The sequence below is a fragment of the Oncorhynchus tshawytscha genome, linkage group LG09, assembly GCF_018296145.1.
Source record: "Oncorhynchus tshawytscha isolate Ot180627B linkage group LG09, Otsh_v2.0, whole genome shotgun sequence".
NCBI classification, from domain to species: Eukaryota; Metazoa; Chordata; class Actinopteri; order Salmoniformes; family Salmonidae; genus Oncorhynchus; species Oncorhynchus tshawytscha.
In genome coordinates this window covers 38,079,003-38,104,125 of record NC_056437.1, presented here as the reverse complement: position 1 = coordinate 38,104,125, position 25,123 = coordinate 38,079,003, and the positions used below count along the sequence as shown (strand labels likewise).

General features: G+C 41.6%; 2 protein-coding genes across 2 annotated transcripts; one reads left to right on the top strand and one right to left on the bottom strand.

Moving 5' to 3' along the window:
- The first annotated feature begins 1,293 nt into the window (after positions 1-1,293).
- On the top strand, positions 1,294-5,202 carry LOC112257920. Its single transcript, XM_024431861.2, has one exon. It carries the CDS (start codon positions 1,320-1,322, stop codon positions 2,484-2,486), a length of 1,167 nt encoding a protein of 388 aa, XP_024287629.1. The 5' UTR covers positions 1,294-1,319; the 3' UTR covers positions 2,487-5,202.
- A 570-nt stretch (positions 5,203-5,772) lies between these two features.
- LOC112257919 (SH2B adapter protein 2) lies at positions 5,773-20,238 on the bottom strand. The gene is made up of 9 exons (XM_024431860.2): positions 19,856-20,238; positions 13,158-13,885; positions 12,782-12,883; positions 10,507-10,598; positions 10,159-10,244; positions 9,926-10,072; positions 9,640-9,836; positions 9,117-9,288; positions 5,773-7,738 (listed from the first exon to the last, which is right to left on the bottom strand). Exons 2-9 carry the CDS (start codon positions 13,656-13,658, stop codon positions 7,416-7,418), a joined length of 1,620 nt encoding a protein of 539 aa, XP_024287628.1. The 5' UTR covers positions 13,659-13,885; positions 19,856-20,238; the 3' UTR covers positions 5,773-7,415.
- Between the last annotated feature and the right edge of the window lie 4,885 nt (positions 20,239-25,123).

The following is a 25,123-nucleotide window of genomic DNA, read 5'->3' as shown; positions in this document are numbered from 1 at the left end:
AATGGAGGACTCTTGGATGAAGAAAAGTTTGAAGGACACAATTATTATTTCAATTAAAAATCAGTATTTATAACCTTGTCAACTTCTTGACTATATTTCCTATTCATTTTGTAACTCATTTCATGTATGTTTTCATGGAAAACAAGGACATTTCTAAGTGACCCAAAACTTTTGAATGGTAAATGGGGGAACTAGATACATAGTGCTTTCATTTCTAAATGGTAAAACAGATATGAATTAAAACACCCTTATAAAAAACATTTGCCCTCAAATCCAAAGTGCTGCAGTATAGAGACAAATGTTTTAGCCTCACTGTCCAAATAAATACGTCAGAGAGTGTGTCAACAATCCTTCCACCAAAGGAACATTCTATAAATTAAAGTAGGCTATTAAAGTCAAAGACTAGATAGAGTTCAGAGAACAGAGATAGAGAGACCAGAGAGAGAGCGAGACCAGAGAGGTCAGAAAGAAAGACCAAAGAGCAGAAAGTGAGGGGAGACCTGAGAAAAGGGTCATAGGGAAATATAAGAGAGCGTTTGTCTGTGTCTGTAGCGTACCTGTGGAGCAGTGGAGGCTGCTGAAGGGAGAAAGGCTCATAATGATGGCTGGAACGTAGCAAATGGAATTGCTTCAAACACATAGAAACCAGTGGTGGAAAAAGTACCCAATTGTCAAAAAGTAAAGATAACTTGATAGAAAATGACTCAAGTAAAAGGGAAAGTCACCCAGGAAAATACTACCTGAGTGAAAGTCTAACAATACTTGGTTTTAAATATACTTGGTATTCAAAGTAGGCTAAATGTAATTGCTAAAATATACCTAAGTATTACAAGTAATTAACAATTCATTATATTAAGCAAACCAGACGGCACAATGTTGTGTTTTTTAAATTGATAGATTGCCTGGGGCACACTCCAACAGTTCGACATACAAACGAAGCATGTGTATTAGTGAGTCCGTCAGATCAGACAGAGGCAGTAGAGACGACCAGGGATGTTCGTGTTTCCCTGTCCTGCTAAGCATAAAAAAATGTTACGAGTAGCCTACTTTGGGGTGTCAGGGAAAATGTACGGAGTTAGAAGTACATTATTTTCTTTAGGAGTGAAATAAAAGTACAAGTTGTAATAAATATAAATACTACAGTAAAGTACAGATACACCAGAAACAAATGTTGCGTAATTACCATGACGTAACGCAGTGATGAGTCTCAAACATGTTTCTCACATTTGATTGGCTACTTTCTGTGCGCTTTCCAAGTACCAAGGTTTTTATTGGCCCGTTGCTGTAACTGGAATTGTTATTATTAGCTCCTTGCAAACATGGCGGAGGTCAGACTGAAATTTAGTAATGGAGTCTACAGAATTCTTCAAAATACATATCATCAGTTGCCTCTGAGGATTGAGGGCAACCAAGCTAAAGGCGCAATACAAGCCACAAGCTTGCTGACAGAATATCGGTCTGGCGAAGCTCAAGATGACCATGATAATACAGCCCGGGTCCAGTTGCCGTTTCTCGGAAGTCCTGAGGAGACTTTAAGAACTGAGAACTCAAGGTCCCTCAGCAGACTCACCGAAGGTGGATTTAAGATTGGATTTTGCCACGACCTTATATCAAAATGCGGTGAGGGGGTATTACAGTTAGGTTCTGCATGGAGGAATAACTTGTCGGACAGTGAGAATATAAGAAGACTCGATAGTGCTTCAAGGTGGTTTTATCTCAGTTCACCTCACCTGGCCGACACACAAGTCCATGTTATTGCCTCCAGAGCTTCAAGCTGGATAAGAAACGGTCTCGTGACGGCCACCATAACTCAAACCAGGCGCGAGCAGAGAAGATCTCTGTGTATGGTGCGATTTGCCATCGGACAGTCGAGCTTTAGTTTGCGACAGTCTCATGAGCAGTTATTTGTGAGAGCTTATGGCAACGGCAACATGTCTGAGCCCCTATATAAAAGCAGAACGGCATATTATGAAATCCTCCAGGTGTCTCCAACCGCCACGCAAGCTCAGATCAAGACGGCTTACTACAAGCAGTCTTTCGTCTACCACCCAGATAAGAATGCAGGCAGTGAGGAGGCTACGAACCGCTTCTCCAACATCAGCGAGGCTTACAACGTGTTGGGCAACAAGGGGCTGAGGAAGAAATACGACCGAGGCATTCTGAGTCAGGGAGACGTTACTGGAGCGAGCAAACCTTCCGCGAAGGACACCAAGAGCTCCTCATCTCAGCCAACGAGGGAGGCACGCCAGACTTCCGCCTTGGGGATAGACAGCAAGAACATTTTCGACTTTGACAACTTCATCAAATCCCACTATAAATCCCAGCTCATGAGAGAGGAGGAGCTGCGAGTTAGGAAGGAAGAGATTATGAGGAAGAAAGAGGCCATCAAAGATCAGGAGATGGGCAAGATGATGGAGATGGCTGTGGGAGTGTTGGTCATAATAGCAGTGTCTATTCTGGTCAACTTGAAACGGGGAGGAAATTGATTTTGCAAACTGACGCTGGACAAGCATAGGATGGTATTCTTTTCATCCACACTATAGGATTTATATGGGAAGGCTGAGTGCAATGGTAAAGGACATGCCTTGTGCCAATTTGACACACCCTGGACTGGTTTCCATCTGTTCCATTCTTGCTGTATCCAGATGCCCTAATGAAAGCTGTTTAACCTAAGAATATATGTCAATAATAATACTGTAATAGATGCTGATGATTGAGTGATTACTGGTGCTTTGGGTTGAGCTGTTCCACAATCACAAGACTGCACTGTATCACTTGTGTGTTCGCATATAGTTCACTAGAAAATATAAATATTTAAATTGGAAATTGTTGGAAGTTTGATGTAGGAAGTGATGCAGTGAGGAACCAAAGCATATTGGTTTAGGCCTATATTGCAGTTTTGATTGATTCTGCAGTGTTGAATGAATTGCAGAACGGTGCAATGGTTAATTAGGTTAACGTTCAATATGGTGCTATGATTCAGCTTGGCTTTTAAAAAGTTGTGAAAAGTGAATTTTATGTCATGAGCACAGTTTTAAGTGTGGGAAGTAAGCTGATGATACCTGGCTGCACAAGTTTGGACCTTGGCATCAGATAGCTCTTGATCATGAGTCTCAGTTCCATTACATTACACATAAGAGTCATTGGATGAAGGCGTCTTCTGTAGGGGAGTTTTGTTAAGATCCCTGCTGCTCGGTCTGAACATTAACACGCATCGCTTCCGATACAGTTTTGGAAGCATAAGGACCTTATCTTTCATATCAGTGAGAAATACTTTAAAAAAGGTTCAATTGATACACACCTTAATAGGATTATGGTTCCCACACAGGCATATCTCCATTTTACAGCACTTGTTCAAGGAAAACAGATGGAAGCTATCTATTAGCTATCTAGCATGCTCTGAACACCTGTGCGTAAGCGTAACTCGGGAAGTGTAGTAGAAGTTTAATTTCATCGGATGGAGGCACCCATAGATGTAAGGATCTGTGCAAAACTGCTATAGGTAAGTATATTTTTTATCTTAAGGATACTGTATGGGCCATATGTTTCGAAAGCCGTATCGCAAGCCATGATTATTGACGCTTCTAAACGTTGAAACACAGTGTCTGGATTGTATTTCACGAGGCAGTCGTGGGCGAAGCAAATATAAAGCAGAATGCCAAATATAAAGCAGAATGCCGCCTAGAGTTGAGTTAGGTGTCAGCCAGCTGAGCAGCAGTTGTAGCTGGGTGAAAAGGTGCTTTTGAGAAAACGTTTGGTAATTCAGTTTAGATGAGACTCCTGCAACGGACTAGTGCACTGAAGGGCCCTAGGTGGGCTTCTGTACTGGGCTCCTGTACAGAAATAATAAAAATGGAACCTAAGATCAGTAAGAGACAAGATAACTTTGTGTACAGTAAATTAGTTGAAATGTGCCTTGACGATATTTGAAGTAAGAACATGTATGGCCAATCTCATGTCATTTTCCCTGCCTCAACACTTTTAATGTATTTAAGATGAATAAATTATTTTAAAAGTGTGCTTATGGAAGCACATGAAAAAGGAATGTCACTTGGGTCTTTATTAGCATGTGTCAGTATTTATACAATACTGAATACAAAGAGGATTAATCATAAGGGTTACAGCAGCACAGGACTTTCCAGTGTTGTAGAACTGTACAAAAATGGGTACAACACAGTTCAGAATAATTAGTGTTTATTTTCTCTCCTGCAGATGCATCAATTAAGTAGGGCCGGGATGATACGAGTATTGCAATATGGCAAAAATTAAAACATGAAGCAGACCCTTCCTTTTTAAAAACCTGCTGTATGTAAAATATTGTGTGCTATAAGCTTGGAAAATAAATAAATGTGACTGGATGACAACATAATGATGTTTGTTTCGAACATTAGGACTGTTTTCCTAAAGAAGAAATCTGCTTTGTGTTTTGTTTTCTTGCCACAATAATAACGAGTATCGCGATGCTGGTATTGTCCCGGCCCTACAATTCAGTCTAGTAGAGATGCACGTGACCAATGTTTGTCAGACATTTTCAGACTTCAAAATGTATTCCTATTCATGTTTGATGAACTAATCTACACTACTTTTGAGGTCGCTTTAATGTATATATATAAAATGTTATAGTTAGCAAATTTACAGAGCCAGTAGAGTTATAATTATCCCAATAGCAATGCATTGATGTTCTTGTAAGTATACATTTTAAAAGACCGAACTTTAAAATATGGGGAATAATAATAAGTGTTTGGTTAGTGTAGTGTAGTCAAATATTTTTACCACCAGATGTCTCCTACAGCATCTTGATTGAATTAGAGGGGACAGTGTGACAATTTTCTTTTCTTTAAATGTCCAAAGCAGCCGTTTTATCTCAATAACCAGGTTTCCATCCAACCTTTTATGCACGTAAAGTACATGTCAGATAATTTTTTTAATGAAAGGCCTGATGGAAACAGAATTTGTTTTTCAGTAAACTTTCCAAATGTCAGCAAAACATTAGACAAGGTGTTATCTTTTTGTGTCATAAAATGAATTATGTGAGAAATGTAATTGGAAATGCTTTTTTGCACAAATATTGATATAATAACCATCATACCGAAGTAAGCTTGGAGTCACGCAATGACATATTGTGTTGTCCTTCCACTACGACTCATCGGGAAAGCATGCAGTTTATTAAACTACAGATGAAATAAATGATGATGAACTTCACAGGGTGTTGAAAGTGCAAGGTGATGAGCTTGATGCTCCTTTCCAATAAAATATCTAGGGTCTTATTCTGGTGACATGATAATCGATGCTTGGCTACCGTACATTAAAAAATATATAATCTTATCATGTATGTTATGCGTACACTAGAGCACTTGCCAATACCAAAGTGGGCACACTTGCCATATAACGCTATTTTTCTTGTGAGAAAATCATCAGTAGAGTTCAAAATGCGATTGAAACCCTTTTTTTTTGATACATGAGCATTAAACCACAAAATGTATTTTTATGTGCACTACGTCATCACTCGCTACTTATGTAAGAGCAATTTGACAAGCAAGAATTAAGCTAGGACTGTCGGAGTGGTCTGAGTGAGGGGCCTAATTGGACGAGCCTGGTGGGAGGGATATGTAACCTGAAAACTAGGTGTTATTTTGGATCTAGACTTGGTCCTCCGGTACTGCTTGCTGTGCGGAAGCAGAGAGAGCAGTCTATGACTTGGTTGATTAGAGTAAAAAAAAACAATTTAATCAATTTTAGAGTAAGGCAGTAACGTAACAAAATGTGGAAAAAGTCAATGGGTCTGACTACTTTCCGAATGCACTGTATATACAACACAGGAAAATCACATTTTTGACTGCACTGGGCCTTTACATTTCTTTTGCATTTGATACAATTTTATTCAGGAAGGTACACCAACATGTCATAGTAGCAAGCACAGTGGCATTTCTGTAAATGTTTTTATTACATATTGCTCCCTGTTGACTAATGGTAATACTCCATGGGGCCAGGGGATTTATGAAACTCTCTAGAGAATCAATTTATCATGGTACAGACATTGGGCCACAGTCTTTTGATCAAAGGGGATGACTGAGATCTGGGAGGGATGAAGAGGATGAATATAACAGTTCCATCCACTTGGGTGTATCATCCTCTCCTTCCTTGTCATGTGTTAGGTCTGAGATTCCATGACATTGACAACTACCACAAGTTGTTATCTCAAGTTCACTGCAAGTCCCCATCCATTCCTACCCGATTCCGACCAGAGTTAAACGCGCGTAAATGGAACATTACTTCCTTTTTATGCACTTTTAGCTCTATGCGTATTCTTACCTTGAACTTAAGCATGATAATAGCATGCTATTCATTCGAGGGGGAGGTCTAAGAAATGGTGTGGCGAGAAAACCATGAATAAGGTTGAGCTATTAGAAATAACTATATTTCCCGAAAGAAATAACAGCACTCTCCATTCACTGTAATGTATACATTGAAAATAACTATTGATAAGAGCTAGGTAAATGAGTAATACATTTGGAGAAGGGGATTGTAAATGCACAGCAATTGTTTTAGATGATTTTTCCTTATGATCCCTGGAGACGAATGTGAAACCAGCCATATGGAAGCAAACTGAAAACCACATCAACATGACATGATTTACGGCCTCTTTTCCACAGTGAAATAGGCTATAAATAGCTGTGCCGTTATTCAACATTTTAATTGTGCCCTCGTAAATTGTATGGATGAAATTTGGAGACCAAAGCTTCTGTAGGGCTGAACCTGCCGAGTTGATGTGTGCGCTTTAGAATGTTGTAATTACAAGCTTACGCCTGGGCTTTTCTCCATTTTCTTTTACAATGTGTATCATGTTAAATATTAACCTCTATCAGGAGCCACTGTCAGTTATACCCAGATACATTTACAAGTATCACTTTAGTGTTTGTTTTCTTGTAGCTTACATTTGGCATCATTCCATAACCTTACCTTTCTTTACTCTGTCACGTCCGTGTGTTTCCTGAGGGTCGCTAGCATTAGTGGGTCATATTAGGCTAACGTTGTGGAATAATTTGGGGCATGTAGCCATTTGAATCATTATGGAACTCAGACCACACATAGCAGGTTAAACCTGGAGCCTGGCGCACAGTTCACTACAACTGGACTTTTGTTATACAGTTCCATGATTAGTGAGGATTAGGGTAGATTTATAGGACTATTGTTCAACCCCTGTTGTACACTTTTTTTCCACCATCCAATATTTCAGGGACTAAACTTGAATATGACAACTTTCAGGATGAATCAAACCACTATATTGTTTTTATTCATCAATATATTTTGTGCGTAAAGGCTCTCCAAACCTGTTCCACCACCTGCAAAATCCATTTGACAAAACAGATATCTGATCCTGATGCTGTCAGAGTCATAGATGATGTCAAGGTTCCTCAGTAGAGAGAGTACTGGTTCTCTACTGCTCTTGTTCTTTGTGCTCCCTCAGTCTCCTGCTGTTCATCAGCTGAGCCACCAGAGGGTGGTAGAAGATGCTCTATGCTGCCACTGCGGCTCTGTAAGCCACCATCACCCCCATCCTCTAGTCTGGGGAAGGGAGGCAGGATGCGGGGTAGAGCAGGGGAACTAGGGGGAAGAGGAGAGTCCACAGATCCACCAACTGGCTGCAAGACTCCGGGAAAGAATTGTGCCAATTGGTGGAGGCCGTTCCGACAGCCAGGCTCTCTGGTAGGGGTGGACATCCGAGACACACAGAGCTCTGCAAAGAGGAACCCAACGGATACACGAGACATGTTTGAAACACACAGACAAATGCACCATAGATCTAACCTTGTTCGGCAATCCTGATGTTACATTCTGCAAGCTTACATTCTGTTGTGAAACTAAAATAAAACGCAGCGGTCAGGATGGTGGATCAGGCTACCATAGATCGAGCTTGGAACACAGCAGCATCAAGTCAGAAATTGCAATTACAATAATATGATGTTCTATGTTCTATATTCTATATTCAGGGGGTAATAATACAAAACAACATAAGATAAAACAAAACAAGAGGACTGGTTTTAGTGATACATAGGGAAGGATTTGTGAAGGAGGATATTTCAGTAGAAATCAAAACAGGAGACCAAATTAATTCAGAAAGGCTGGCACTAAGAGGGGTTGCCAGTGGTGTAAAGTACTTTAGTACTTTCAAGTATTTTTACTTAAGTTGTTTTTTGGGGTATCTGTACTTTACTATTTATAGTTTTGACAACTTTTACTCCACTACATTACTAAAGAAAATAATGTACTTTTTACTCCATACATTTTCCCTGACACCCAAAAGTACTCGTTGCATTTTGACAGGAAAATGGTCCACTTCACACATTTATCAAGAGAACATCCCTGATCGTCCCTACCGCCTCTGATCTGGCGGACTCACTAAACACAAATGCTTCGTTTGTAAATTATGTCTGAGTGTCAGAGTGTGCCCCTGGCTATCCGTCAATAAAAAAAGAAAGAAAATTGTGCCGTCTGGTTTGCTTAATATAAGGAATTTGAAATGGTTTATACTTTTACTTTTGATACTTATGTCAATTTTAGCATTTACTTTTGATACTTAAGCATATTTAAAACCAAATACTTTTAGACTTTTACTTGATTATGACAATTGAGTACTGGCCACAGTGAGAGGATTGGCCACAATTGGAGCAGGTGAGGGAAGAGAGAGCAGCACTGAGTAAAGAAGGTAATCCTACAGAGGGAGAGCCAGAGAGAAAGGGATTAGGACAACTAAAAGTGCCCTTTGTCTCTTTCGCCTCTCCCTTCCCTTGTGGCGAATCATCAAAAAGACATCAGCCTGGAAGAGTGATCCTCAATTCCTTATGCTTGCCTAGTCCAGTGGATCTTTCCTAAAAGACTCCTTTGTCGGCTTGAAACTACTTTTTCTTTGAAAACCACTGTTCGGCTAGGTAACCCTTTTTGTAGCTCCGATAATGTAAATGCTTGACTGAACACATTTAAGATAAGAGGTTAGATATGGGTCAGGAATCAAGGAATGCAGCGATTGTTTTTGGACATGTTGGACATTATTATAATCATAATAGCCTACATTTGACATATCTCAAACAGTAAGACAGCATTAGCCCACGTGTTACCTGGGCGGCTGCGCTGTGTCTGGACGTAGCATCGCAGCGTGACATCTGCAGCCCCGCGGGACTCCAACGGAATGGGGTGGCAGTGGAAGTGCTGCAGCATGTCCCCCACGCTCTGGAACCACAGGTGGTGCACATGGCACTGGCCCTGAGAGTCCACAGACAGACGCAGGTGCTGCTCACAGGGAGGTAGAGGCATGCTGTTAGGTATTTCTACCATTGGCTTGCGTTCAACAATGCTAATGCTAAGCTGTAGCTTAGTAAACACACACATCTTGGGTCGTTGCTAGACTACTTTTATGTGTCCATAAGATGAGATACATTTGGGTGAACTAGCAGGGGAATACAAGGGAATCTTGGGGTGAATAATTGTTTTAATGAATCAAGGCCATATGGCCAATACTCAGCTGAGGAAGCATGTGGTTCACATACATTTTGCCCTTGTGATGCAAAGGGGAACCCTGAGTGAATGGGCAGCCGGCCAGATAAAGAGACTAGTTTGGAACCAGGTTGCGTCTGAGTGTACCTTGGCTTTGCCCTGGAAGTTGAAGGTGAGGACGTATTCTCCCGGGCGCGTCTCACTCTGGCGAATCACAAAGAGCCCATGGCTCCGGGCTCCGCCCACCAACACCAGCTGAGCAGCACTCACTCGAGACAGTGTACCGTGGAACCATGGGTAGCAGGTCAGAGAGGTGTCCATCTCAGAGCGGGGTGTTCCTTCACCTACGGGTGAGAAGCATAATATAAGCACCTTTTATCACAATATTGTCTTAGCAAAAAGCAGCCTTTCCACAGAGAGAGCTGGCCATTACCTGCTCCAGGCCTGTTGGACTCCAGTGACTGGAGGAAGCGTTCTAGGGGGACATGGGTGGGGTGCAATGGGGAGGCCAACAGGGTCCGAAAGCGGGGCCCTGAGGCGCCACAAGGACCAGCACGGTGCTGAGGGGTCTTGGGTATGTCTGGGTGGACATAGAGAGAACATGGAGTTACCCTATACAGTCAGATGCTGAGTTACCATTACCAATTAAAGTGAATAAATACTCACTAGCCATGAGCTCACAGTTACAGGTGGACACCGAGGGGAACTGGCCATGAGGACAAGACGTCAGCTCAATGTCATCTCCACTGTCCCTGCACACAGAAGACAAACAGGGGATGAGAAGGAACGGGTTTGATTGTTACTGCATAAAATCATCTATATAGGGTACAATAGTCTTCTGTCAATCTGAAAAGACAAGGTCGATGAAAGCAATATCGTGGTTGCCCACTGGGATTTTGCTTTCACATCAGTGCAGGAACAGAGAGAAGGGAAGGAATCTACTTGCACTTGTAGACTTCATTAAGATTCACCCCTAGATCACAGAGAAGCGAGTGTAATGGTATTTTTCTTTACCCCGGGTCTATGCAGTCCTGAATGTCAGCCACCCAGGAGTGTTTCTGCAGGGAGTCTAATGTCTCCAGGATGTATTCTCCTCCATTCTCCACCTGCAACACAGGCATTGGATTAGGCACAAGATTAGCACATTCCAAATCAAATAGACACTTGTGTAGATATGAGAGTATTGGATAGGTGTATAAAGAAACCAAATGATACAGATGGTTAAGTTCTATTATACAGTACATATTTATCTATCAAACGTAGTTCTTACAGGGCTGAAGGTCACAAATATAAGATCATTTCAATACATACTATATATAGGCCAACCTATAATTGAGTGAATGTAGCAGAACATATCTTGATGGTACCATATTAGAAGCCTGTTTTAGCCTACTGACAAGAGCTTAGCTGAACAATATGGTCCGTGGTTTACCTCAGCCGACTATTTGTCTCTCTGTCAACTGCATCTCTGTATATTTATCACTCACTGTGCACAAAGCATTGACATTGATTACTACAAAAGTTGTGTTTGACAAGTGTATACAGAGTGAGGGAATCAATTATCTACATAGACACTGTACTCAGACAGTCTTTCACTGTTTGGTTCATTACGCAAATCTGCATCATACAGAGCATTTGGTAACCCTGACTGTTATGTCATAACGCCTACGTACAGTTGAAGTCGGAAGTTTACATACACCTTAGCCAAATACATTTAAACTCAGTTTTTTCCAATTCCTGACATTTAATCCCAGTAAAAATTCCCTGTTTTAGGTCAGTTAGGATCAACAATTTATTTTAAGAATGTGAAATGTCAGATTAACAGTAGAGAGAAAGATTTATTTCAGCTTTTATTTCTTTCATCACATTCCCAGTGGGTCAGAAGTGTACATACACTCAATTAGTATTCGGTAGCATTGCCTTTAAATTGTTTAACTTGGGTCAAACGTTTTGGGTAGCCTTCCACAAGCTTCCCACAATAGGTTGGGTGAATTCTGGCCCATTCCTCCTAACAGAGCTGGTGTAACTGAGTCAGGTTTGTCGGCCTCTTTGCTCGCACACACTTTTTCAGTTCTGCCAACAAATTCTCTATAGGATTGAGGTCAGGGCTTTGTGATGGCCACTCCAATACCTTGACTTTGTTGTCCTTAAACCATTTTGCCACAACTTTGGAAGTATGCTTGGGGTCATTGTCCATTTGGAAGACCCATTTGCGATCAAGCTTTAACTTCCTGACTGATGTCTTGAGATGTTGCTTGAATATCCACATCATTTTCCTGCCTCATGATGCCATCTATTTTGTGAAGTGCACCAGTCCCTCCTGCAGCAGAGCACCCCCACAACATGATGCCTCCAACCCTGTGCTTCACGGTTGGGATGGTGTTCTTCGGCTTGCAAGCCTCCCCCTTTTTCCTCCAAACATAACGATGGTCATTATGGCCAAACAGTTCTATTTTTGTTTCATCAGACCAGAGGACATTTCTCCAAAAAGTACAATCTTTGTCCCCATGTGCAGTTGCAAACCGTGCTTTGGCTTTTTTATGGCGGTTTTGGAGCAGTGGCTTCTTCCTTGCTAAGCGGCCTTTCAGGTTATGTCAAGATAGGACTCAATTTACTGTGGATATAGACACTTTTGTACCCGTTTCCTGCAGTATCTTCACAAAGTCCTTTGCTGCTGTTCTGAGATTGTTTTGCACTTTTCGCACCAAAGTACGTTCATTTCTAGGAGACAGAACGAGTCTCCTTCCTGAGCTGTATGAAGGCTGCGTGATCCCATGGTGTTTATACTTGCATACTATTGTTTGTACAGATGAACGGGGTACCTTCAGGCGTTTGGAAATTGCTCCCAAGGATGAACCAGACTTGTGGAGGTCTACAAAAAATTTTCTGAGGTCTTGGCTGATTTCTTTTGATTTTCCCATGATGTCAAGCAAAGAGGCACTGAGTTTGAAGGTAGGCCTTGAAATACATCCACACGTACACCTCCAATTGACTCAAATGATGTCAATTAGGCTCTCAGAAGCTTCTATAAAGCCATGACATCATTTTCAGGAATTTTCGAAGCTGTTTAAAGGCACAGTCAACTTAGTGTATGTAAACTTCTGACCCACTGGAATTGTGATACAGTGAATTATAAGTTAACCGACTTGCCAAAACTATAGTTTGTTAACAAGAAATTTGTGGAGTGGTTGAAAAACAAGTTAATGACTCCAACCTAAGTGTATGTAAACTACCGACTTCAACTGTACACTTGTGATAAAAATGTACTGACATTACAAGTAAAGCTGACCTTGAGGACAAAGGTGTTGTCCCTGTCTGGCATCTCCAGTGGCATGGTGGTCCGCACCTCCATGACGGCTGTCAGAGGAACACTCAATTTGGGCTTGGATGACTGGGTCAGAGAAAAAAGACAAGTTAGCACTGCATCCCTGTTAGAAATCTATTTTTCACTTGTAGTTTGACCAAAATTCATATAGTTCACTAGTGGCTGACACCTAACTCGAAGTCCTCCTGACTTCAGTGTCTGGAAAGGCTATGTTGATGTTGTTGGAACGATGCGTTGAGGATGTGCTTTTTTACTGATTGGTTCTGCTTTGTGCCTTTCTCACAGTTTGAGATAACCAATCAAAGCTCAAGCCAACTTCTGCGCGGACCAGGGAACCTACCTTGGGTGGTACATAGAACTCCAGCAGGAATCCCCCCTCCCCTTCAGTGACCCCTCCTTCTCCTCCTCCTCTCATCCTCCTCAGCAGCAGACGACACTTCTGCCACTGAGCATTGCTGCCCATGCTGTGCGAGTCGTCTGCCACCATGTAACGCAGGGCTCCTTCCCTCTGCACCTCAGCTGGCAGGGGCCTCAGGGCAGCACAGCGGGATCCCCGGGGCATACGCAGCAGGCGGGGACTCCAACACCCTCCCGTATCCCCGTTGAGCCTGCAGCGGGGTTCTGGAGAGGCTCCTCGGCTCCTCTGGAGCATGTCCCGGACCCCGTCCACCACACACAGGCTGACGTTACGTAGGGAGAAGCCCTTCCTAAAGTTGGCCCTGGGGAGGCCCTCAGATAGGTCCTCTGTGCTGCGGGACTGGCCCAGAGTCAGTGTGGAGGGGCCCCTGGGTTTGGGCCGGTGTCGCGGGCTGGGCTTCTGCTTCTCTGGGCTGCCCTCCATCAGAGACCAGGGAGTGGCTGGAGGGCCCAGTGGAATACTGTAGGTGCAAGCAGAACTAACAGTCACCCCCTTAGGACAGCAGGCTGTCAGGGGAACTTCCTCAGGTTTTATTGGCTAAGTCAGCTCTGCCCTAAACCACACCCAATAATCCTGAGTACAGAACTGAGAGAGTTCCTCCTCACTCAATCCTGCTCTAAATCCTCCTCAGTGCATTCGGCTGGTGAGATCTGTGGATAGAGAAGGTCAGAAGAGATGAGGGAGCTGAATTCTATTGTAGGATAACCTCATTATTTCATTGTGGATACTCTGGTGTGCTGTTATAGAGACACCTCCATTTTACATCCCCTCCTACCTGATATGACGGCCTATCCTAAAATCCTAATCTCAAACAAAAACATGTGACACTCCCTACCACATGTGGGAGACTGTAACATGATACTCATCCATACCCTAACATCGACAGACTACAATCAATACAAGACTGTGTACCGGTCCAATACAAGCCCTGGTTTGAATATCACTTTCAACTGATAGGTTTTTGTTAAATATAAAATTATGTTTTTTTGGGAGAAGCAAACTGCAAGTACACCTTATCTGGTTCCGCCCTGACCATTTAGACACATGCATCACTGCCCTTTGGCAGGGGGGGCCGGGAAGGGAAATATGCAGCTTCAAAGTTTAATGAAGCTTTGAACAGAGAGAAAAAAGATTGGGAAAAAGGATAGGAGGCCCAAGTAGGAGGAAGGCCAATGCCAGACTAAGACTACTCCTTAACACTGACGTTATACTAACATTTGCTGACTTTCTCGAGAAAGAAAATGACCTATTTGCTATTTCACATCGTCTTCAATGAAGGAGGTCCTAGTCTGTAATTGTACACATGCTGTGCTCTCGTCTGCAGCCTAGCAGATAAGCTGCCAAAATGTGACAAGATTTCTCTCAGGCACAATTGCAGGGGGTTATCACCTAGCACTGAACAGCCACCCTTTGAAATAAGGGCTCAGCAGGAGAGAAATACATATCTCCTTATCTTAAAGATGATCCATAAATATTAAAGAGGTCCAATTAATGGTATCAGGGCCGGGGCTAGATGGGCTAGACGATCAGGCCTGGGCAGCTGGCCGCCTCACATTGAATCAACGTCTCTACTGATTGGACTTTTATGACGAGCGAAGGGAGATTTCAGCCTAATTATCTTCAAATGGCTGTGCCTGTCACGACGAAATGGTCTTTAAAAAAAAATAGGTGGCAAACGCTAGTGAGGGGCCCTGTCACCATGGGCAGGAGGAAACTACAACCCCCCCTGTCATTGCCAACCTTGCACAAAATGACAGTTATCACAGAATTCGTCTGTGTTAGCACTTTTATTGTCATTCTGGCAGAGATACAGTTATTCACTGGATATGTGTGGTCGCAAACTCAGTACATTATGATGAGTCTGGAGATTCTCCTGTTATTCAAGGATAAGGGATGCTTTTCAATAGTAGATAGAGCCGCAGTCAAACATATTTTATGTAATTATTATGGATGAATAAATAGACAACCCTCCATATCATCCATGTTGATGTTCTTACATTTCGTACAGTTTTTGTTTGGGTTCATTCCCCCAACTCTCTCTCTCTCTGTGTGTGTGTGTGTGATATTGTCACAGTGAACATCCGTCATTATGAGACTGAGGTATGAGTTAGGTTTGATCACTACTTCTATGCTGGTTCCTATGTCTGAATAATGTATGAATACAGTGTCGCCTTCCAGGAAATGTAAATTGTCTGGGAGGAAAAAAACATTATATAGTCACCTGATCAAAGATCCATCATTGGAAGATAACACAGTGAAGTGGAATATTATCATATTGCAAAATGTTACAACAAAATGCATCGTCTCATTGCTTGAGATGCTCATCAAATATGTCCTCATTCACTCAAGGTCCTGTTCGCGTACCAGTATCCCACTGGGCACAAACTGGTTGAATCAACATTGTTTCAACGTAATTTGTCAATGTATTGTGGCGTGGAATCTACATGGAAAATACATTGGATTTGGAAAAAAGTCATCAACGTAAACTGTTAATTTTGAGGGTGACATTTCTACCACACAATGATGGCATCATGGTAACCAAATGTCAATTTCAAAAACAACGTCAGATCTTCAATGTTATATCCACGATCTGAAAAAAATCAATAGGCTGGGCAGCACCTCCTACTGGAGAATTGATCTACCTACAACTACTCTTTAATCTCCCATTCAGAGTTTTAAGCAAGCCCTTCTTAGCTATGATAGCTTTCACAGACTGTTACCAATGTGCTATCGTGAGAATGATTGTTGAGACAAAGATCTCCACTTAAAAAATGAAATAGATTCACTGTTGCTATCAAAGTCATTCCAAAAGGGTAGGATTAATAGAGCAAATTAAATGTGACCATACTTTATCACTCATATATCATCAATGATGCTATTTAGGCCTATATACAATTTGGAAAGTCATCATCATCTATTGTTCAAATTCAACCAAGAATTAAACTAAAAATAGACAATACAATACACTTAGGGTTTCAAGCTCTGGTTGATTCAAAATGTAATGATATTTATTGACTTAATGGCTTAGTTCCATTCTTTAACTTTTATTTTTGGTTGAGGTGGAGACGTGAATCCAACATATAATTTGTTAACAAGTTAATAGGCTATTTATCAAATCAAATCTTATTGGTCACATACATATATTTAGCAGATGTTATTGTGGGTGTAGCGAAATGCTAGTGTTCCTAGCTCCAAAAAGTACAGTAGTACCTAACAATTCAAATTGTATTTTTGTATTTCAAAAGTGATATTGAATTGTGTTTGGTTGTCAATGCAACCAAATATCAACATTTGAAGGAGATTTATCTTGTGCTTAGATAGTTGGAAATTCAACTAACTTTTGACTGTCTTTTTGAGTAGGTGAATGAATATAGGTTGTAAATCTCATTGATCAATGTCTAAACTTAATATTACCCAATTATCCACGTTGAAATAAGGTGATGTGCCCAGTGGGATGTGATTGAATAAGTGAAAGCAAGGACCACCATCTATCTGTGATCCCTTAAAGCTACAATCAGGAGTCTGTGTTTCAGTTTAACTGCAGCTTCGCCACTTGGTTTGGAACAGAACAAGCTACATCGTCAGGGAAGGATTTAGGAGGGATGCAATTTTAAGTCAATTTATACAGTGCCAATGGGGGTCGTTTTATTTTTTGTTCTTTTGCATTGTTTGTTACATTATTGTGTAACTTTTTTACTTTAGTTTATTTGGTAAATATTTTCTTAACTCTTCTTGAACAGCACTGTTGGTTAAGGGCTTGTAAGTAAGCATTTCACGGTAAGGTCTACACTTGTATTCAACGCATGTGACAAATAAAGTTTGATTTGATTTGATTTGATGAGTGAGGGTGAGTGAGTACCTAGCCAGATATGGCATTTAATGCGATTACTAACAGAAGGATAGTGTGAGAAGCTTAACGTGAGAAGGTTAACTGCCAGGTCCTCACTATATGAGCGACAATATTTGGATTTATGGCTGGTTAATTGGAATTGGGACCAAGGAAAGCAGCTACATGCGTAGGTAAAAATGTAAATTGGTGTGAATCCCAACCACATTAGTCTCTGGTATGGTTTGATTACTTTCTGTGGATTTTAAAACTCAATGCGCAACAGATTAAATTGGAATGTAACTAGGCTTCTAGAATTTTAAAAAGTACAAACTTCCCATCACTCTGATTCCCGCTCTGCTTCCAGTGATACAGTCCAATGCAGATTATCTTACCGGGTGGTGTTATTTCCGCTTCATAAGACAAATTTAAAGAATCCCATCAACCATTGGCAACGATGCCAATGGGTCCCTAGATACCATTATGCACATTCCATACACTCTCTCTCTGACCTGAGTTAAGATGGCAGATACCCACACAACTTACTGAATCTGTACTCATAGGACCTCAGGACAAAAATATAATTGTTATTCAAACTAACATTTTCACTTCACAGCAGGGGTCTTTAGAGTCTATAATAAATATTCTAATATCTTTTAGATTTTAAACTAGGTGTTTAATATCCACCCAGATCTGAAATGCTCAGCTAATACAACCTCCCCTTCCTCTGTTTTCGAGGAACTTGAGAAGGAATATTGAGCCCTTTTCTCCCCCAAAAAATCAGCAGAGCACATCCGACATCTCAACATTTAATGAACGGTGTGCCAAACCTGAGACAGTATATAAGGGCACTGAGGGACATTGAGCACATTCCTCTCTAACTTCACTAGTTAGTGTGGAGAAATCCAAAGGGCCCCTCAGCTTTACAAACCATGGACATTCTCTATGGGGCGAGTCCAATTTGGCATCAGTGACTTCTGCCCCTAAATTTCCTGCACATTTCTAGTGCTGTTTCTGTAATATTTTCAGTGACATTTCTGCTAATGACAGTGAGTCAGAGGCCATTTTCTAGGTTCTTTCATGGCAATTCCTATGGCAGTCCATTACCTATACAGTTCTGGTTAGGAAAAAGATAATTAATTTATGTTATTGAGCAGATGATTTTCATGCCGGCAGCACAGTTTGTGTGTGTGTGTGTGTGTGTGTGTGTGTGTGTGTGTGTGTGAATTGAGAGGAGAAACATGATCACTCCTGACCAGCGCCCCCTCTCTTATACAACGTTATGCAGAGACAGGAAGTAACTGTAAGTGGCTCAGACCTCTGACACCACTCCACCCACACACAGAAAAGCAGCTGGCCAAACACACACACACACACACACACACACACAAATGCCCATACAAATAAGTGAGCATAACCAAACAAGCACGCATGCAATTTCACTAAGCAAACTAAAACTCCCTCACACACACACACACAACATGTTTTGCACAGAGGGCAGAATTAAACAATCATAAACATAACGTAACTGCATCACCAAAACACACACAGAGAAATAGAATTTTCAACAGCATCCAATTAGATACATGGCCAATGTGGCTTTGAGGCAGATCCAAAATCCAATTCATGAATGTAACTTAGGCAAACACTGGCCTGAATGAAACAAAAACATTCCACTCAGATCAAGACGACAAGGCATTGACCAACATCAATGGCAAAGCATACCAAACATGTATTGACTGGTAGATGAAGTTCTCATGCATAATATAACAGTAGAGATATGGAATGTTATGGCTTAACTGTCTCTCATATCATATCATCATGACTCTGACATTTTTGTGTCCCAAAGATAAGAGTTATGAAAAACAAAGGGAAGGAGGGGAATTTTGCACATTCATAGAATTGAAGTGAGTCAATCAGAATGTAGCAACTGGAGTGGAATATCTGGAGTGGGGGTTGAACCAGCGACTCTTTGTCAAAACACAACCACACTACCTCCTGTGCCATAAAGACCCAGACCTCTTGGATATCTATGGAATAGGTTGTCTGTTCACACATTTTAGGTGGTGTTATTTATATGCCAAGAAAACAGAATGGATCATGTTTTGCATAAATTCTGTTTTGAATCCAGCCAGAACTTTAAAACATCAGTCCAAAATGAACCATGTTTTAAGACATAATGAAGCCTTCACAAACACTTAAGAAATCCTATATGCTTCAGAAAACATTATTAAGGGAAAATGGTTATGCCAAATGTTCACACTTTATTTTAGTATTCTGTTTCTAAATTATACATGAAGCATTTAGACCATGTAGTGCTTATGAAGACTTTATAAATCGGCCTATAGCCTTTATAAGTAGTGTGACACCGACTGATGGTGGCTATGTAGTGTCATGGATGGATGATGCATAGACCAACACCTATTAGTTCATAGTAAATTCACCGTTTCACACTCAGTTTACTTTCATATATAATTTTTAAAAACCTAGTCGATATAATTTTCTCTGTTACATGTCCCACAGTTGAACCCTTGAGGGATTCATAATGCGGTTATAGACGCTTCTGAGCGAGTTCATTTGGTGGAGACACTCGCAATATGGAGCGGCACTTCAAAAGCCATACATAAATCAATTGCATTTACATCGCGAGCTCGAGGACAAAACAGTCGCATATTTAATCAAAATTAAATCAGTCACGTTTTAATCGGTAAAGTAATTACTACCTACGGCATAGGTTATACCGCTAATTAACTCAGATGGGTAATTATAATTAAGTATATCAATGAACGCTTACCTTATCATCGGCAGTATACTCGCAGCATTGTCTGTCTTTGTCCTCTTATTTAACGAATTACGACAGGTTAGGAAATGGATTATCAGTCACAAAAATATCATTTCTATGGAAGCCTATAGCTACTTCAACGTGTCCCCCTTCATCAAAAGTGAACAGACACTAGCGCGCGCCGCACAGCGTGGGTAGTCTGATCAATGCCGCCTTGTTTAAAGGTCCAATGCAGTCATTTTTTAAAATATCAATATCAAATCATTTCTGGGTATCAATTAAGTACCCTACTGTGATTGTTTGAAAATAAAATGGTCAAAAAGAAACAGAAATATCTTCATAGCATGAGCAATTTCTCAAACAAGAATTTTGCTAGGACTGTCTGGGAGTGGTCTGAGTGGGGAGGGGAAAACTGAAAACTAGCTGTTATTGGCAGAGAGTTTAGGAACTCTATTTCCTATTGGTCTATTGACCAATTTACCACCTAGTGATGTCACCAGGCAGGCCAAAACTCAGGTCTTTTCAAACAACTCGTATACTAAAAGGGCATTATCATAATTTTCACAATTTCACAATATTATTCCATCCTCATAGTGTGGAAATATTTATAAAACATAGGAAATCACGTTTTTGACTGCACTGGGCCATTAAAGGAAACAAGATGGAGTTTTGGCTCAAGTCTACATAGCTCTACAAAACCAGAGTTTTAGCCCACTTCCTACTTTCACACAAAAATATACACAAAAAATGATTACAGATTGTATGTAAGTATTTGAAACCCCTTACATTCCGAGAAAATTAGTCTACATGTAGCCTCTATTAGACAGAGCCTACTTACATGTTTTGGTAAACACAAAGGAAGACCACTTACAATTGTCACTGTTTCAACTCATAACTCTATTATATTGTCGATAGGCCTTTTCACGCTGCTCAATAGATGTAGGATAAAACAAAGTATTGGCATGACAAAGGAATGTCATGTGAAAGAATGCCACAAGTCATTAGGCTATTAGCTCTCTAAAATGGCCTCAGAGACTTTGGGAAAAAAGTATTATTACACACACACACACTAGGGAAGCAAGCCTTCTTACCGTTGGATAAACAGCATCCCATCCCATGAGTAGTATGTAGGGGGGAGGGGTGTAGAGGGCAGAGGAGAGGAGCGGGTAATTCAGCCTCTCAGAGAAGGATGCTCCTCTGTCTCACTGGGTCAGCACCGCTTCCTGTTTTAATGTCACAGTGACTTCTGTGAGCTTTGGGCTCTTCAACACAGTTGAGCACAGCCTCATACACTGTGCTCTCCACAGAGCAATAGATTGTGCTAATGACCTCAGAGCTGAACCTCAGTAATGGGGAAGACATTAATCGGACACTAAACAGTGCTGTACATCCAACAGCAATGCTCCGTCAGCAGGGAAACCAATTCCACTGGCTATTTTTATCCACGCGAGGCAGATCATATCACATATTACTTAGGGAATGGAGACGCGCAAAACAGCAGAATACAGGGCAGACCATTGGGGTATAGAGCAAGGACCTCTGCTAAGATCATGTGGTACTCAACACAAGTCCTTCATTCAAAGATGGTAAAAGAAGACAATTGATCGCTGAGATCCATTTGGTCTATTTGGATGAGAACCAGCAGCCAAATTAATGTCCCTTCATTGGATAATGAAGGATCACTTGATTTGACTTGAGCATCAATCTGTTGAACTGAAAGGGAATGTGGACTGTTGAGGATCTGACAAGGCACCAAGCCTACAGTCATGTTTTCTCAACCATTCTAACCTAAACTGTGGAGCATGGTTGTGACAGGTATGGCGGACAGCAAAGGTTGCATGCTGAAGAGCCCAGACTGACATGGAGTGATAAAGCCACCAGTGGACTGACACGCAATGAAGAAACAAAGAAGAGTGGAGGAAGGGAAAAAGGAAGTCACAGAGACTAAGGGAGAGCTGGGGGCCTGAGAGCAGAGGCCCTATCGGAGCTGAGATCTCCCCCCGCATCCAGCACAGTCTGACAGTCGCCCAGAAAGGTAACACAGTCCACATTACGCAGTACCCTGTCTCAACACAATCTCAACACAATCTCAACCTTGTCCAATCTACCCCTTGGCATCATCGGCAGCATCTGGACTCAATTGATCCTCCCACCATACAGCTTACATCATATAGCACATCAAGACTAATGTAATCAAGACTAATGTTATATCGTTCACAGTACTGTAGTAAAAGATTAGAGAAAAAACCCCTCGGAACCAAAACTGCAGTGGGTGTTTCCCATGTAGCTACATAAAACCTTCAACTTCTATTTTTATAGAGCACCAATGTGTTGAAGTCAATGTTTTGTGAAAGGTCCCTGTAAAACAAGTCAATAAGCAGTTTAGGAGATCCAAATCACAGAGCAGCCCAGCCTCCCAACTTCAGCCATGTTATCAGCATCAAGCATGCTTTGCCAGTTGGGCAGAATAATTACTCCAAGCTGTCTCCACTTACGGGCACAGGAACACCACATGAGAGGGTTCAGTGCAGAGGCAGACATGCACCCACGCACACGCACATGCACAAACACCCACACGCACACGCACTCCTGCCCCCAGCCACAAAGGCTTTGAAGTTGAACGTTGCTATGATAATAACTTACTTCCCATATGCCAATCTTGTGTTATTAGCTGCGTGGCTGTCATTATGTGGCCTGCCTGTGAGATCGACCTGGCACACTAGGCTGGGTATCATTAACCCTTTGTGTTGCCTTGCCAATGTGTGTCCACACACCAGATGGAGGTCAGTCAGACAGAGATCTGGCAAAGAGACCAACTGACAGACTCTGTCAAAAACAATCATGATGCAAATAGAGGATGCATCGTGAAAGGCAGAAAATAAAAGAGCTCGGGGGTCACTGCTTGTTTCTGTGTGTACGTATCAGAGGAGAGGACTGCTGATGGTGAAGTCATAAAGAAGTCAACAGTACATACAGGCTACATTGAGGCCTGCCATTGTGCCGCCCGATCTTCAGGCACCACCTATCATTGTTTGATTAGACATGGCTACAACACCGTCACGGGCATGAGGTTTATTGGGTGGCCTTTGTCACATGATGTGGCTGAAGCCAAACTGCCTTGCCGAGGAATCAGGGTGGTGTGTTCTAAAGACATCATATGGCGTCATTGGTGAGGTAAGTTCTCACTTCTCAGCATGGCATTTTCACATTGTACTGTTCCCATGGAAACGACAAAGTACGCTCCAAAAGGGCGAGCTGTGACCAAGTGCGTGTATGCTGGGAAGCCGAGGAGATGCTATGAATCCTGGCAACAGAAAAGAAGAGGATTGTCATGTTATAATTGAATTGGAAGAATTTGAACATCAATACAATACAATACAATACGTACTTCAGAAAACCCAGGTGCAACAAACCGAATAGATAAGGATTGCCATGTTGCAATTGAATTGGAACCCACTGAACATGTAAGAAAACAATCAAATATGCACCTCGGAAAACACTGTTGCAAAAAACAGAGATGGTGAGCATTGGAGAACACATGGCAGACCACTGAATGAAAGAGAAACTTCCATAAAGCCCTACAGTGCAATCAGAAAGTATTCAGACTCCCTTGACTTTTTCCACATTTTGTTACGTTACAGCCGTATTCTGAAATTGATTAAATAAACACAAATTCTCAATCTACACACAATACAAAATAATGACAAAGTGAAAATGGGTTTTTAGAAATGTTTTCAAATGTATTTCAAATAAAAAATAGAAATGGCTAATTTACATAAATGAAATTGATTGGACATGACTTGGAAAAGCACACACCTGCCTATATAAGTCCCACAGTTGACAGTGCATGTCAGAGCAAAAACCAAGCAATGAGGTCCAAGGAATTGTCCGTAGAGCTCCAACACAGGATTGTGTCGAGGCACAGATCTGGGGAAGGATACCAAAAAAGTTCTGCAACATTGAAGGTCCCCAAGAACACAATGGACTTCATCATTCTTAAATGGAAGAAGTCTGGAACCACCAAGACTCTTCCTAGAGCTGGCTGCCCTGCTAAACTGAGCAATTAGGTGAGAAGGGCCTTGTTCAGGGAGGTGACCAAGAACCAAAGGGTCTCTCTGACAGAGCTCCAGAGTCCCTCTGTGGAGATGGGAGAACCTTCCAGAAGGACAAACATATCTGCTGCACTCCACCAATCAGGCCTTTATGGTAGAGTGGCTAGACGGAAGTCACTCCTCAGTAAAAGGAACATGACAGCCCGCTTGGAGTTCACCAAAAGGCACCTAAAGGACACCATGAGAAACAAGATTCTCTGGTCTGATGAAACCAAGATTCTCTTTAGCCTGAATGCCAATAGTCACGCCTGGAAGAAACCTGGCACCATCCCTACGGTGCACAGTGGTGGCAGCATCATGCTGTGGGGATATTTTTCAGGGGCAGGGACTGGGAGACTAGTCAGGATCAAAAGATGAATGGAGCAAAGTACAGATAGATCATTGATGAAAACCTGCTCAGACTAGGACGAAGGTTCACCTTCCAACAGGACAACGACCCTAAGCACACAGCCAAGACAATGCAGGAGTGGCTTCGGGACAAGTCTCTGAATGTCCTTGAGTGTCCCAGCCAGAGCCCGGACTTGAACCCGATCAAACATCTTGTGAGAGACCTGAAACTAGCTGTGCAGCGACTCTCCCTATCCAAGCTGACAGAGCTTGAGAGAATCTGCAGAGAGGAATGGGAGAAACTCCCCAAATACAGGTATGCCCAAGAAGACTTGAGGCTGTAATCACTTACAAAGCTGCTTCAATAAAGTACTGAGTAAAGGGTCTGAATACTTATGTAAAATGTGATAATTTGCGGTTTTTATTTTATACATTTGTAAAAAAATCTATTTTGGCTCTGTTTTTGCTTTGTCGTTATCGGCTATTGTGTGTAGATTGATGAGGGATACAAACCATTTAATCCATTTTAGAATAAGGCTGTAACATAACAAAATGAGGGGAAAAAATGACCGGGTTCTGAATACTTTCCGAATGCGCTGTACTGTAGATCCTCTATATATAGATCCTCTATTTACCCTCAAACATGTGTCACTGTACTGCATATATGGACAGATATTGCACAACACAAGTCTGAGTTATATCCTCACACATGTTCAACAGAGATTAATATCAATGTAACAAATGTATCAATGTTGTGCAGAGGCTAAACAGAAAGTTAACCCCAGATTTTTTGTTGTCTGTATTTGCCTGGGGAGCTAGTGGGGCCAATGTGAGGAAAGCT